General features: G+C 41.2%; 1 protein-coding gene across 2 annotated transcripts in view; it reads right to left on the bottom strand.

Moving 5' to 3' along the window:
* Positions 1-282: 282 nt before the first annotated feature.
* Utp6 (UTP6 small subunit processome component) overlaps positions 283-16600 on the bottom strand; it is a 36341-nt gene continuing 20023 nt past the window's right edge. The window contains exons 11-19 of one of the 2 annotated variants that reach the window (XM_008821615.3): positions 16408-16592; positions 14676-14755; positions 14248-14325; positions 10830-11009; positions 9584-9664; positions 9316-9425; positions 7917-7983; positions 5897-5969; positions 565-807 (exon numbers count right to left, since the gene is read on the bottom strand). In XM_008821615.3, the coding sequence (XP_008819837.1) occupies positions 653-807; positions 5897-5969; positions 7917-7983; positions 9316-9425; positions 9584-9664; positions 10830-11009; positions 14248-14325; positions 14676-14755; positions 16408-16592 (1009 nt within the window). In that variant the 3' untranslated portion in view covers positions 565-652. Of the gene's footprint in view, positions 808-5896; positions 5970-7916; positions 7984-9315; positions 9426-9583; positions 9665-10829; positions 11010-14247; positions 14326-14675; positions 14756-16407; positions 16593-16600 lie in introns of both variants that reach the window. The other variant, XM_008821616.3, reaches the window with a different exon arrangement.

Raw genomic sequence — 16600 nt, forward strand, 5'->3', positions numbered from 1 at the left:
CAAAAACAAAATAAAAAATCCAATTTTGATCAAGAAAATCCAGTTACTTAGAGTTCAGCTTCACTTGGACCACAGATGCTGTCATTTTCTTCTCTTCACCCTATTCTCTATTTCGAATATGCATCATACATACTTTTAAAATAAGGAGAGAACAAAGAAAACTACACTTTCTTCCATTTTTAAAAATATTTTATTTTTATTTTATGTGTATGAGTGTATTGCCTGAATGTATGTGAGTGCACCCATGTCATGCAATGCCGTGGAGGTCAGAAGAGGGCTTCAGATTCCCCTGGAAATGGAGTTAAGGACAGTCATAACTGCCATGTGGGTGCTGGGAATCGAACCCAGGTCCTCTGCAAGAGCAGTCAGTGCTCTTAATCGCTGAGCCAACTCTCCAGCCCCATTTTAACTGGCTCCATCATACCAAGTCTCAATTAGAGCTGTGCATGCTTGGCCTGAGACAATAAATGAAACTCAGTTGTATGGTTTCCATGTATTTCAGACTCTTTTCTAGAACTAAAGGTTAACCCATTAACCCAAAATTAAAATATCTTTACAAAATCAGTCATCTACTTTGCCTGTCATCTCTCAGCAATTTACAAATCTGCTCCAAGCTTACAATACAATTTCACCAAGTTGGTCCCATTCTTCGCTAGTGGCCAGCCTGATGCAAGGCATGTTTAGCTACAAACAACTCTGCTGATTGTCCCTGCAACATTTTCATGGCTCGCCAATAGATCTGTCCACAGTTCTCAGGTCTACCAAAGGGATGGTTCAATTCTTCTTTGATGTAATCCATCCAAAGATCTTTAAAAGAACAACAAAAAGATTACTGTAAACATAATTAGACAGCTGAGAAGGCTTTATTAGGCAAACAATACTGTCAATTTAAAATTTCTAAGAAACATAACTCCTTGTTACATCTCTAGTGCCCTATATAAAATACTATCTTTTACTTCTTTACACTAACATACAGGAAAGAGGAGAAAACCTTCACATTAATCAAGGCAGCTTACATCAATTAACTAACTAAAAACTGTAAATTATTTTTTACCATTTTAAATTTTTATTAATTTGTATTTTATGTGTATGACTTTTGCCTCCATGTATGTAAGTGCCCTGCATGCATGCAGTGCCTGTGGAGGTCAGAAGAGGGCATCAGATCCTATGGAACTAGAGTTACAGACAGCTGTGAGTCATTATGTGGTTGCTGGGAAATGAACTCAGGTCTTCTGCAAGATCAGCAAGTGCTCTTAACTGCTGAGTCATTTCTCCAGCCCCCGAAAAAGCCCTTTTCAAACGGAAATGTTTTGCTGAGTTTCAAACCAGTTTACCTCCATTAATTCATGATCACCTTATTACTATGCTTAACACAATTCATCTGGGTTAATAAAATGCTGCCCTCAGTCACTTCATAAAGGTCTGTTGAAAACCAGCAGAGCTACTTTTATAAATGTCAATTTAACAGCTTTACAGTTCAGTTTATGAGTTCATACATAAAGCACCACATTTTACATGCCATAAATATGCCTATAAGAATGCTGTGTGGGTCCTAAAAATGAAGGCAATATGACAGCCAATGACAACAAAGGCCAATTAGTATCCCATGTTTACATCTGTGCTGTAACTTTCATTCTTTTTTTTAACCTACATTTATTATTGTTATTATTATTATTAATTATGTAGCCCTGACTGGCTGGCCTTGAACTCACATAGAGGTCTACATGCCTCTCCCTGCCCAGTGCTGAGATTAAGACAAGCACCATCACACCCGGCTCTTCATTTCTTCCTGGTGAAAACTTTCAAACCCCTTTCCTCTACATTTTTTAAATACACACATCATCGGTCACCCTTGCCACTTGCAACAGCATACTTCCCTGCCTTATCTATCATAACTGTATTTACTGTAACACTCACTCCTCCTCCCTGCTCCTTTCTTCCTACTATAGCTGCTCTGACTACTAAAGGTACACGCCTTTAATCCCAGGACTCGGGAGGCGGAGGCAGAGGCAGGCAGACCTCTGTGAGTTCAAGGCCAGCCTGATCTACATAGTGAGTTCCAGGACATCTGGGGCTACAGGGAGATCCTGTCTCAAAAAGACCAAAAAAAAAAAAAAAAAAAAAAAAACAGACATAGCTAAAGCGCTAATTGGAGGGCTGGGGAAGAGAGCTCCAAAAGGCTATATATGCTTTGAATCAGTGTCCAATATATGGTACTGTTTCCCTTAGAGCCAGGATTCATGGGTGCAGAGGGTGGAAATGGGAACAGTGCCTCTCATTTTCACCTCTAGTTGCCCACTAGAAAAATTTTTGCTTCCATTACCCAAACTTTGTGTTCTGCAGGCACAGGTCCACAACTAGAAGTTTTGGTTCCAATGAGAGGAATCCTTCTACATAAGAAACATTACATTGAACTGGAAGCTAAAACTTCCTCTGACCACTTTGAGCCCCTGATGCCTTAGAGTCAACCGGTTTGAAGAGTAACCATGTTAGGAAGCGTGATTGATCTAGACTACTGGGGGAAATTGGACTGCTTATCCACAATGAAAATCAAGAACAACAGATCAGGAATGCAGGAGAGCCTGTAATTAAGGTCAACAGTAAACTACAACAACCCAATCCGAATAGGATAATAACCAGCCTAGACCTTCAAGAACAAAGGTATGGGTCACCTCTCCAGGTGAAGAACCAGGACCCTTTGAAGTGCTTGCTTTGAATAGAGGCAGTAGAGAATGGTAGTAGAGGTAGTTATAACTATCAGCTAAGGCCATGTGATCAGTTACAGAAACAAGGATTGCAATTGACATGCATATTTTTGTCCTATTAAGAACATGCTTGTGCATACCCTAGGTAAACGTGTTTCTTCTATTTCTTTAACATGTAATGTAACATCAATTGAGATGTTAGCAATTGAATGTTTTAAGTCTGTATTATTATATTTAAGTTATGGGATATTAACAAAGTAAGCATTCCTCAAGAGACTTTGCTATCCAAGGTCTTGGGAGCCCAGATTACTTCCGAAGCTCCAGATGCTGGTTATTGGAGCTGCAAAATTCAGTGTTCTCTCTGCTGAATTTGCTTTTGCTTTTGCTGTGATTGTGCATTTACAATATTTTTCTCTTGGAATAAGAACTCCTACTTAGCCTGGCGTGGTGGTGCACACCTTTAATCCCAGCACTTGGGAGGCAGAGGCAGGCAGAGCTCTGTGAGTTCAAAGCCAGCCTGGTCTACATAGTGAGGTAAAAAAAAAAAAAAGAATGCCTACTTGGGGGGCTGGAGAGGTGGCTCAGTGGTTAAGAGCACTGACTACTCTTGCTTTTCTGGTTCCCAGCACCCACATGGCAGCTAACAACTGTTTATAACTCCAGTTCCATAGATCCGATGCCTTCTTCTGACCTCCTCAGGCACTGTACAATATGGGTGCACTTACATACATGCAGACAATACACTCATACACATAAAATTAAAATAGTATATTTTTTAAAAAAGAATGACTAGTTGGTACAATAATATGTTGAAAGTATGTAATTTGTTTTATATAGTCATAGGAACTTATAGTTAAGAGATTTGAGACTTAAAGCATTGGGGGTTTAAAGAGGACTTCTGATTTTTAGATTTTAAATTTTAAATTAATTAAATTTTTATTAAACAGATTAAATATCCACAACATTTTACAGTACGAAATAAACATGAGACTTGGAGGGTAAGGGTAGAAGACTATGGTTTTTATTTATTTATTTAGATTTTATGTATGAGTGTTTTGCCCACATATATGTAAGAGCACCACATGTGTGCAATGCCCATGGAGGTCAGAAGAAGGTATATCCTGGAACTAGAGTTATGGACAGTTGTTAGTTACCATGTGGGTGCTGGGAACTGAACCCAGACTCTCTGCAAGATCAGCCACTGCTTTTTTAAAAAATATATTTTATTTATTATTTTTATTTTATGTGTATGAGTGTATTGCCTACATGTATGTGAGTGCACCCGTGTCACGTAATGCCTCAGAGGTCAGAAGAGGGCTTCGGATTTCCCTGGAACTGGAGTTAAGGATGGTTTGTAGCCATCATGTGGGTGCTGGGAATTGAACCTGGATCCTTGGTAAGAGCAATCAGTGCTCTTAACCACTGAGCCATCTCTCCAACCCCTCAGCCACTGCTCTTAACCACTAGCCAACTCTCTAGCCTCCCCCGCAAGTTTATGTTTTTTTTGGTTTTTGGTTTCTTTTTTAATGTGTATGAGTATTTTGCCTCCATGTATATAAGTGCACCCATGTCATACAAAGGGTGTCAGATCCCCTGGAACTGGATTTATAGATGGCTGTTAGCTCCCATGTGGGTGCTGGGAACTGAACCCCAGTCCTCTGCAAGAGTAGCCAGTGCTCTTAACTGCTGAGCCACCTCTCCAACCCCAAGGTTACAGTTTTTAAAATAATCTGGGGGGAGAGGGGGGGTGTAGTAGACAAAGGGTAAACTGCAATGGTTGGTTTTAATGTCAAATTGTCAAATTAGAATCACCTGAGAGCCTCAATTGAGGAATTTTCATAATTGCTTTAATTAATATAGGAAGACCCACCCCAAATGGGGGCAGCACCTTCTGGTAAAAGTCCAGATAAAAAGGAGCTATGGCAAAAAGCATGTAGTTGCTGATTCCTTTCCTGATACCAGGTTTCCATCATTGACCAGCAGCTCTCCATGAACCCTCCAGGTTGATAGCACCAAATTAGAACTGCTGAGGCACCCAGTCCCGTAGCCTGAGCAACCACTAGGTTATTAGCCTCTCCAGTGGAGAGAGCCGCTGTGGGACTACTCTGACTGCTGAGGTACCCAGTCTTGAGGACCAAGAAACTACCAGGCTCTCAGCTTCTCAGGTGTGATCCTGCTGTTGATATTATTTCATATATATTCATGAGTCCCTATGCCCAGTAAAAATAATTTTCTTTACACTTATTTACTTTATATTATGTGTGTATATGTTAGAGGACAATGTGTGGGAGTTGTTTCTCTCCTTCCACTATGTAGGTTCCAGGGATCAAACTCAGGTGTCAGGCTTGAAATCAAGCACCTTTAACTACAGTCATTTCACTGGCCCAAATGACTGGGTTTTTTTTTAAGAAACTCAAACCAGGGCTGGGTATGGTAGTTCAAGCCTTTAATCCTAGCACTTGGGAGGCAGAGGTAGATCTCTGTGAGGTCAGGGTCAACCTGGTCTACATAGTGAGTGCCAAGCTAGCCATGGCTACAAGGAGACAGGGAGACCCTGTCTCCAAAACAAAAACAAAAAAGGTTTAAGATGGACATAACTCTTTTGTGCCAAAACACAAATACTCAAAAGAAAAAAGTCCTTAGCATGGGCAATAGAACCTTAACTGTTTATTTCTTCATTTAAAAAAAAAAGAGACCCTTGGGGCTGGAGAGATGGCTCAGTGGTTAAGAGCAGTGCTGCTCTTGCAGAGGACCCGGGTTCGATTCCCAGCACCCACATGGCGGCTATGAACCGTCCTTAACTCCAGTTCCAGGGGAATCCAAAGCCCTGAAGCCCTCTTCTGACCTCCGCGGCATTGCATGACACAGGTGCACTCACATGCAGGCAATACACTCATACACGTAAAAATAATAAGTAAAATTGAAAAAAAAAAAAAGAGACCCAAATGAACCAAATCTTTCTGATTCAGAGTTAAGAGAAGAATCAGTAGATACCAGGATTTATAAACTTAAATTATAAGTGAAATTGTGTGTCCAAGTATATATGCACAAAACAAGCTAAGGAGGCAAGGGAAAGACTGAAGTGTTATTCTAAGAGAGGCCTATGGTACAAAAAGAAACAGTGTTCTAACCAAACTAATAGGTCACAGACTATATAAGCCAACTCATGTCTGTAACTGAAGTTCACTTACCAGAATCTGTAGATCCAAACTCTCTCAAAGCCCTCTCATAATATTCTCTCAAGTTTGCCATCTTACAGGATTCCTAACAAATATAATCAGAAGCTCTTACCTCAGAAGTCTAATTCATAAAATAACAAATTTACTTTAACTATATATATATATATAATTTATTTATTTATTTATTTTTTTGGTCTTTTTGAGACAGGGTCTCCCTGTAGCCCCAGCTGTCCTGGAACTCACTACGTAGACCAGGCTGGCCTTGAACTCAGAGATCCACCTGCCTCTGCCTCCTGAGTGCTGGGATTAAAGGCATGCACCACCACGCCCGGCACTTTAAACTATATTTTAAAATATTTTATTTATGTATGTATTTTTGTGTATGAATGTACTACTTGCATGTATGTAAAGATACACCTGTGTCATGCAATCCCCTGGAACTGTTGTTATGGACAACTGTTAGCTGCCATATGGGTGCTGGGACTCGAACCTGGGTCCTCTGCAAGAATAGCCAGTGCTATTAACCACTGAACCATCTCTCCAGCCCCTTTAACTGCATTGTAAGCAACACTTGAAAGCTTTGCCAAATAAGTAGGATTTAAATGAAGAAATAAATGGTGATGGTTCTACTGCCTGTGCTAAAGACATGAGTGTCTGTGCTTTGGAACAAATGAGTTATGTCCATCTTAAACCTTTTTTTGAGATAGGGTCTCCCTGTAGTTCCAGCTGGCCTGGAACTCACTATGTAGAGCAGACTGGCCTTGATCTCACAGAGATCTGCCTACCTCTGCCTCCCAAGTGCTAGAAGTGTGCCACCATGCCCAGCCCTTGATTACCATTCTTAAACAAGTTCTATGAAAGCGTTGAACCAAGGCAACAGGAGTTTATACTGTAGTATATAACAAGTATTTTAAAATAACAAGATGCTGGGCTGGAGATGGGGGACTGGGTGGGCCGACAGGAGCTGGACCAGTTATGTTTAACTTTTTCTGGAGAGATGGCTCAGAGGTTAAGAGCACTGGCTGCTCTTGCAGAGACCCAGGCTGGTTCCAAGCACTTACATGGCAGCTAACTGTCTGGAACTCCAGTTTCATTGGATGTAATGCCCTCTATTGGTCTCCACAGATATTGCATGACAGGGGTGCACTTATATACATACAGGCAAAACACTAAAATAGTCATACACATAAAATCAAAATAAATACATTTTTTAAAAATTTACAATTTGGGGGGCTGGCGAGATGGCTCAACAGTTAAAAACACTGGCTATTCTTGCAGACCAACTGGGTTCAAATCCCAGCACCCACATGGCAGCTAACAACTGTAACTCCAGTTCCAGGAGATCTGACCCTCTCTTCTGTCATCCTGGGGCATTGCACAAGACAGGTGCACTTACATACACGCAGGCAATACATGCATACACATAAAATAAAAAAAATTTTTTTTAATTTTAATTTAAAATTAGGAGCTGGAGAGATGGCTCAGTGGTTAAGAACACTGGTTGTTCTTGCAGAAGACTTGAGTTCGAATCCCAGCACCCACATGGCAGCTAACAACTGTCCATAACTCCAGTCCCAGGGGATCTGACAGCCTCTTCTGACCTCTATGGGCATTGCATGACGTGGGTACACTTACCTACATGCAGGCAATACATGCATACACATAAAATAAAAATAAAATAAAAATAATAAAAATTTTTTAAAAATTTTAAATCCAAGCAGGGCATGGTGGCACATGCCTTTAATCCCAGCATTGGGGAGGCAGAGGCAGGCAGATCTCTGTGAATTCAAGGCCAGCCTGCTCTACATAGTGAGTTCCAGGTCAGCTGGGGCTACAGGGAGACCCAGTCTCAAAAAAGACCAAAATAAATAAATAAAAATAAATAAATAAAACCAAGCCAGGCATGGTGGCTCACACCTTTAACAATAATAAAAGATTAAAAATTAAATAACAATTTTAAAACAAATTCAAGATGCTGTCAAAGAGTAGTAACCACTAACCAACTTTTCCTGACAAGAAATGTTTCACTTACTTGTTCCTTTTCAAACTGCATCATCTTCCTGAAAAATTCAACTGAAAATGGGCGGCTTTCATGTAAACTAGGAGGAGAAGGGAGAACGTTATCCTCCACAATGACAGAAAGCCTTTCACAACTCAAACATCAAGAACTAACCATGAAGAACTACAACAGGTGGTTTAACAAAGACTTGGCTTCAAGTCATAGCAAAACTGGACCTGATGGTGTCACGATCATGACTCAGTGAACATGTTCAGTGTCTAGTGACTTACTCTACCACCATCCTTAAACTCATTCCCACTCATATTTTTGTTGTTGTTGTTCGTTTGTTTGATTTGTTTTTGAGACAGAGCTTCTCTATATTATGCTGGCTGGGCTCAAATGCCTGGGCTCAAGTGATATCCTTGTCTCTTAAGTGTTCAGATTATAGACATGTACCACACCTGACTCCATATATCTATTTTTTTTTTGAGACAGAGTCTCACTACAAAGCCTTGGTTGGCCTGGAACTCACTATGTAGACCAGGCTGACCTCAAACTCTATTTTTTGTTGTTGTTATTTTTTGTTTTTGGTCTTTTTGAGACAGGGTCTCCCTGTAGTCCCAGCTGTCCTGGAACTCACTATGTAGACCAGGCTGGCCCTGAACTCACAGAGATCCGCCTGCCTCTGCCTCCCAAGAGCTGGGATTAAAGGTGTGTGCCACCACGCCCGGCTCAAACTCTATTTTTAATAAACGCTGTTTATGATTAATTTTTACTGAAAAGGGAAAAAAACCAGTCTAATGTTCATTAATAAAAATGGTATTCAAAATAGTGGTTATGGCTAGGCGTGGCAGCCCACACCTTTAATCCTGGCACTTTGGAGGCAGAAGCAGGTGAATCTCTGTGAGGCCACTCTGGTGTACATAGCCAGTTCCAGGTCAGCTGAGATTACAGGGAGACCTTGTCTCAAAAAGACCTAAAAAACCCCAAAAAACTGAGGCTGGAAAGATGGCTTGGTAGTTAAGAGCACTAGCTGCTCTTGCAGAGGACCTGGATTCAATTTCCAGCACCCACATGGTGGCCAACAAGTATCCCAAACTCCAGTTCCAGGGGATCCGACGCCCTCTTCTGACCTCTTTGGGCATTACATGACACAGGTGCACTTACATACATGCAAGTAATACACTCATACACATAAAATAAAAATAAAGAAATATATATATACTAATAGGTTGTTCTATTAATGATACAATGATCAACAACAATGAATGACATATCACTTTCTCTTTACTTTTCAAAATGAAAAAAAGAAAGACCTTTCTAAGAGTCTCTTCATTACTCCCTCAGATACTATTTGTAATACATATAATGTGGATATGAGGGGCTGAGTATGGGCAAAAAGACTAGAAACAGCAATGAATGTCTGCGATACCTTTTAAACACAGCTCTGGCCTTTTTGTAGCCACCACTTCGATAAGCCCAATCCAGGTATTTCTCCTTCAGAGTTATTGAATTGGCACCCGTAACAGCTAAAATAGCTTTCTATCATTTAAAAGAAAAAACAAGCCACGTAAAGGAATTTATAGATATCAAACATATTCTCCAAGACCCACCCCAGCCCATTCAATAGTGATTTAGGAACATCTGCTGATGAAACACCCATTCCCTGAACCAAAAGGTAGAGAACAGGAAGCCTGTACCTTAAAGATCATCTCAGTGTCCTCTTGGCTTTTGGCACCTTCACTCCACTCTGCCCAAGAAATCCACAAGGGTAGACAAACCTGCTCACAATACAATAAAATAAAAATGTTAGAAAATGACTGCTCAGCACCAAGCTCTGACTACACCTCACTATAAAGACAGGTTCCTAAGATAATCAGTATGTAAAATATTCATTTCTAGTCTATACTAATTATGAGTGTTCTCACTGCCCAGCAGGAAGAACATGCCAGAACACATAGACTCCTAGCCAAGTCATTCAGAGCAACACTCTCTTGATAACTGAGTCCAGTTCTGGTGGGAAATACTGACTGTAGTTATCATTATCAATCATCTTTCAGTTAAGTAAACAGTTGAAAGCCCACAGGTACCCAGGTCATGTCTCCTGGTCTGGGAGCATAACACAAGAACTAGTCTAGGCTGACTTGTTTGATTTTTACCCATGGAGAAAGGCAAACAGAAAAAAGCAATAAAATAGTTTTTTCCCATTTTGCTTTCTAGAATACATTTTCCCTATTAATATGAAAGATTTACTGCAAAGTAGGATTTAGAACGTTAAAGTCCAAAAATTTTTTGTGATTATAAATTGGGTTTATGCTGGGCATGGTGGTGCATGCCTTTAATCCCAGCACTTCAGAGGCAGAGCCAGGAGGATCTCTGAGGCCAGCCTAGTTTATATAACAGGTTCCAGGCCAGCTGAGACTACAGGGAGACCCTGTCTCAAAAAGACCAATAAAAGTAAATAAATAAATTGGGTTTACAATTAGATGTGGATGCAAGTAAGATATTCTATTAGTATTTCTCACTTGTAAGATACTTAAACAAAGCCAGAAATTTTATACAATTCAGTAAATTTGAAAGGATTAGAAACAGGCTATTAAACTGAAGTAAGTTTTTCTACTCAACACTTGAACCATTAGCATTTAATAACAAACACTACTCTAGAGTTTGTTCTCATCAGACAACCATATTACAAATGAACTTTCACTTTTAAAGTCTTAAAAGCTTTCCCAAAAAGAGGGCTGGAGCGATAGCTAGGTTGACAGAGTGCTTGCTTAGCTCACACGAAGTCCTAGATTCAATCCTCAGCATCACATAACCCAGGAACTCAGGAGGTGGAGACAGGAGAATCAGAAGTTCAAGGTCATCCTTACCTATGTATAGCTAGCCTGGGCTACAGGAGACCCTCAAAAATAGAATGAAATATGAAAGACCCAATTCACAGACCTGGGGTTTCAGGTGTGCAAAGGCCTCTTCAAAAAGCATGGCTATGTCAGGGCTCTTTGAGTCAATTAGCACCTTCAGTTTCATCTGCCACAGTGTCACAGAGTCCTTCAATAATTCAGTCCCAGCCTCTGCCACCTGTAGAGCTTCTGTAAAGAAGTTATGGCACAGCAGCAACTCAATCTAAATAAGAAAAAGCATCACTGTAAAACTCATTACTTGAAACCTACATTACAAAAAGAAACAAAGACTATTTGAGGCAATAATTTTAACAGCTTTCCCACCAAACTTTTTTAGTATTTTTTAATATTTTATTTATTATTTTATGTGTATGAGTATACTGCCTGCATGTACGTGAGTGTACCTGTGTTGTGCAATGCCTCAGAGGTCAGAAGAGGGCTTCAGATTCCCCTGGAACTGGAGTTAAGGACGGTTCGTAGCTGCCATGTGGGTGCTGGGAATCAAACCCAGGTCCTCTGCAAGAGCAGTCAGTGCCATCCAAGCCATCTCTCCAGCCCCCGCCCCAAACTTTTTACCACAGCTGCTAAATAGGCACAAAGGGAACAATCTGGAACAATGTGGAATTCCTCCTCTTTCCCTGCTCCTATCCATAGGACTATCAAAAGGTCAGAGGGCTGACGAGATGGCTCAGCAGGTAAGGAGGCTTGCTGCACAAACCTGACAACCTGAGTTCAATCTCTGAATCTCAGAGCAAGGAGAGAACCAACTCTCAAAGACTGTTCTCTGATCTCCACACATGTGCCATGACATATGTGTACACACCAGTATATAGTAATAGTAATTTTTAAATCAGAGAAGAGACGAAAGCAGACAGCCTAAATAATTAAAGCTGGAACCCACATGCATCAGAATATAATAAAGATTAAACACAGTATTTGTAGCCAGCAGTGGTGGTACATGCCTTTAATCTCAGCACTCAGGAGGCAGAGAGGCGGGAAGAGATGAGATCAAAATCAACCTTGTCTACACAGCAAGTTCTAGTCCAGCCAGTGAGACACAGTGAGACCCTGTCTCAAAACAAACAATTTGTAGACAATAAGGAAATATGTACATTCCTTCTTCAGAGCACTGGAATTACAGGCAGGCCACCATGCCCATCTGACATTTACATGGGTGCTAGTCCTCACACTGGTGCAGCAAATGCTTTACCCAATGAACTATCTCCCCAGCCCTCCACTTTGTTTTGAAACAAGGTCTCTCACTGAACCTCAAGCTTATCTATTCAGCTAAGCTGGCTCATCAATGAGCCCCAGGGACCTACCTGTCTCCACCTCCCCACCACTGGGATTACAGGTGCATGTTGCCACACCAAGCTTTCATCTAGACTTAGGTCCTCATGCTTGTACAGCAAAAACTTTATCAACTGAGCCAACTCCCCAGCCCCAATTTCTCATTTTAAAATATTACTGTGTGGAGAATAACCTGGAGAAAGGATGGGTGGATATAGAATCACTAGACATTTAAATTTAATGGCAGCATGTTGAGGGGCTCTTATTAAAAGCAAGGTCATCAGCCAGGCATGCTAGTGCATTCCTTTAGTCCTGGCACTCAGGAGACAGAAGCAAGTAGATCTCCATGAGATTTAGGCCAGTTAGGTCTATGTAGCAAGCTCCAGGCCAGCTGGGGCTACAGAGACACCCTGTCTTGAAGGAAGGAAAGGAAGAAGGGAAGGAAGGGAAGAAAGGAAGGGAAAAAAGCAAGGTGATCCATGGATTGCTGAGATAGTGGACACAGAGCAGTAATATAATGTCAGAGATTTGAGTACATACAATGTTTGCAATACCCAGAGGTGTGACTGGCAAAAAAAAAAGGTATTAGAAGAAGAGCAGGACTCTCAAGGCAATACTCAAAGGTTTCTGATATTATAGGATGTGAGCAACTTGCCAGCATTCCATAACCCAAGAAGAGGCAGCTGAAATCATTCAGATTTTTGAGATTTTTTTTTCCAAGACAGACACATAATATATACATAGTATATTATAAAAGGCTACATGATATAGTATATGGTATGTAAACATAATTGGGAAAGTGTTAATGTTAAAAAAGAATACAATACAAAATAATAAAACACTAATTGCAATCAAGTAAAAGTAATATTGAACAAAAAAAAAAAGAAGTCATATAAATAAGATACTCAGGACTGAGGAGATGACTCAATCCTTAGTTCAGTCCCTAGCACCCACATAAAAAGCTGGGAGTGGTGGCACATGTTTGGAATCCCAGAACTGGGGAGGTAAAGACAAGGAAGATCCCTGAGGCTCAGTGGGCAGTCAGCCTAGCCTAATTAGTGAGCATCAAGCTCAAATGAGAGACTTGGTCTTAAAAAACAAAGTCGGGATGCCGGGCGTAGTGGCGCATGCCTTTAATCCCAGCACTCAGGAGGCAGAGGCAGGCAGATTGCTGTGAGTTCAAGGCCAGCCTGGTCTACATAGTGAGTTCCAGGACAACTGGAGCTACAAGGAGACACTGTCTCAAAAAGACCAAAAAAAAAAAAACAAAGTCGGGGCAGGAAAGATGGCTCAGCAGTTAAAGAACACTGACTGCTCTTGCAGAGGACTCAAGTTTGATTTCCAGCACCCACATGGCAGCTAACACCTCCACCCTCTTCTGACCTCTGCAGGCACTGCACTGACACTAGTACACAGGCAATAAAATAGAAATAATAAATAAAATTAAAAAAAAAAAAAAGTGGATAGCACCTAATGAATGACACCCAAGGTTGACCTCTGGCACGCACTTACATACACCGACATGCACACACCCAGACTTTTGGTTTTGCCCAATAAATGTATGTAAATAGATTAATCTACTCAGTAACTCATGAAATACTTTAAACGGCTTTGTAAAATAAAAACAAGGTCTACTATCACTACTTTAAAATTGAGTAAGCTGGGGTTGGAAATGGCTCAGTGGTTAAGAGCAGTGGCTGCTTTTGCAGGGGACCTGGGTTTGATACACAGCACCCATATGGCAGCGAACAACCATCCATAACTCCAGTTCCAAGGGAATCTGATGCCCTCTTCTGACCTCTGTGGACACTGCATGACACAGGTACATACATTTACATACAGGCAGGAAATACACTCATATATACACAAGAAAATTTTTTTTTAATATTTTTTTTAAAGGCCAGGTGTGGTAGCGCATGCCCTTAGTCTCAGCACTTGTGAGGCAGAGGCAAGGTGGACTTCTGTGAGTTCAAGGCCATAACTCCAGTTTCAGGGGATTCAACACCCTCTTCTGTCCTCCTCAAGCACTGCACGACTCAGGTACACTTATATACATGCAGGCAATACACGCATACACATAAAATAAAAATAAAATAAAATATATGGCACTGGAACAACAATAAACCAGAACAGAGAGGAAGCTGGCAGTGAATGTGCTTTCATGGCCTTACCCACTGCTTGTACTGAACTTCAGAAAGGAACTTCAGTTCATGTGCCTTCCGGAATGCAAGCATGGTTCTTTCCAGCCTCTGAAATCAGAAAGATCTCTCAGTTCATTCATAAGATCACAGTGGGACTCATCCACTGATCTGAGCAAAAGCAGTATATTGCATCTGAGAATTCAGAATGGGACTGAGTTGTTCCTGCATGAGATGAACTAAGCACCAGCACCTGGCACAGTCCAATCATCAGAAAGTCCCTCCTACTCCAAGTGCAGGAAAGGGCAAACCAGACTAGACTTTCAGAATGACAGGTCATCCACCAGTAAAAAGTAAATGATTAAGCATGAAATTCTGGAAGCTGGTCCAGAACCCAAAAGAATTTCAGAAGACAGGCACTTTCTAGCCAGTCACTGTTACCATGCAACCTAGGTCCTTACCTTCCCTCTGAGGGGCACACTACTGGTCTTCTTAGAAAATCTTTCTAAGCAGAAGTTGATGTAGCATTTCCACATGGCCTCTGGAAAAGTCAGATGACCTCAATTAGATCGCTAGTTCTCTTGGTTCAACTAACATTATACATCTTTTCTTCAAAGGGAAACTCCTCTGGAGAGGCAGGTGGATCTCTGTGAGTTCCAGGCCAGTCTAGTCTACATAGTGAGTTCCAGGCCAGCTGGGGCTACAGGAGTCAAAAAGACAAAAAAAAAAAAAAAAAAAAAAATTATTTCCACTACAGTAAATCAAACATACCAGACACTGGGGAAAAGCAAGTGTGCAGGACAGAAGGTTTTTTGAGTCTATGTCTAAGTTTACTGTCTCCTTTCCTTTTTCTTCTCTAATATTACAAAATAAAAATTAAATTTCTAATGACAGATGCTTACAAAATTATACTTAATCTTCTGAATTATAATCTCTTGGCTTTTTGTGGAGGTTTTTTGTTTTGTTTTTGCCTGTTGGTTTTTTGAGACAGTTTCATGTATCCCAGTGTGACCTCAAACTCACTATCTAGCCAAGGACAGCCTTCAACTTCTGACCCTCCTGCTTCTACCTCCCAATTACTGAGATTACAAACTTGGGCTACCAATTGATGTTTCTGTAGTGCTGGAGTTTGAACCCTGGGCTACACATCAGATTCAAGGCTAGCCTTGGACCTTTCTCAAAAAAAAGTTTGAGGTACAGTGACAAAATCATTGGGTTACCAAACCTGACAACCTCACTTGAATCCCTGGGTCCCACATGGTGGAAGAAGAGAACCAATTCTCATACCCTGTCCTCTGACCATTGCATGCACACCATGGCACACATACACATGCACACATATGCGTATACACAAATTAATTAAAAAAAAAATTTTAAGAAAGAGGGCTGGGCACAGTGGTGCACACTTTTAATCTCAGCACTCAGGAGGCAAAGGCAGAGGCAGGGCTGTGAACTCGGGGTCAGCCTGGTTTATGCAGCAAGTTCCAGGTCAGCCAGGGCTGCAGAGACCTTGTCTCAAGATTAAAAAAAAAAAGACAAAACAAGACGGGCGTGGTGGTGCATGCCTTTAATCCCAGCACTCAGGAGGCAGAGGCAGGCGGATCTCTGTGAGTTCAAGGCCAGCCTGGTCTACATAGTGAGTTCCAGGACAGCTGGGGCTACAGGGAGACCCTATCTCAAAAAGAAAGACCCAAAAAAAAAAAAGACAAACAAAAAGAGGGGCTAGAGAGATAGCCCAGGAGTTAAGAGCACTGGCTGCTCTTGGAAATGTTCCATTCCCAGCACCTAGATGGCAGCTAACGACTGTATGTAAACTCTAGTTCCAAGGGATCCAACACCTTCGCCTGGCCTCCACAGGCATTGTATACACAGCTACACCTACATCCATGCAGGCAAAACACTGATATACATAAAATAAAAATAAAATAAACTTTAAAAACAAAAAGAAAACCAGGCAAGGACACTGTAAATTATACCATACAGAGAATTCTCTTCCCTTTTTTCCTCCTCCAGTGCTGAGGATTGGGCTCAGGGCCTTGTGTGCTTCCTGGATTAAGTGCTCTACCACTAAGCTATATACCCCGTCCCCTGAACAGGAACTTCTCATAACAATTTAAGTGCTGACAATGAGAATGTCAGGGTTACATTAATGTATTATTACTCCTACACCACAAGATGGTTCAAAAAGCTCACCTGTAGGCAGAGTCTTCAATGCCTCTTCGTAGACTGCACAGCACCTTTCCTCCCTTCGGCCTACCTCCACTGCCCTTGCTTGTTTTGTTAGAGGCTGTTCTTCGCCTGGTTGGGACTCCATCTTTAATTCTTGCCGGGCCACATAATCCCAAGTGAAAGGGTCATCAGTGTACAGAGCCTGAAGGCTGAAAAT

The sequence above is a fragment of the Nannospalax galili genome, unplaced genomic scaffold (assembly GCF_000622305.1).
Source record: "Nannospalax galili isolate Female #2095 unplaced genomic scaffold, S.galili_v1.0 scaffold8, whole genome shotgun sequence".
Taxonomy (NCBI): Eukaryota; Metazoa; Chordata; class Mammalia; order Rodentia; family Spalacidae; genus Nannospalax; species Nannospalax galili.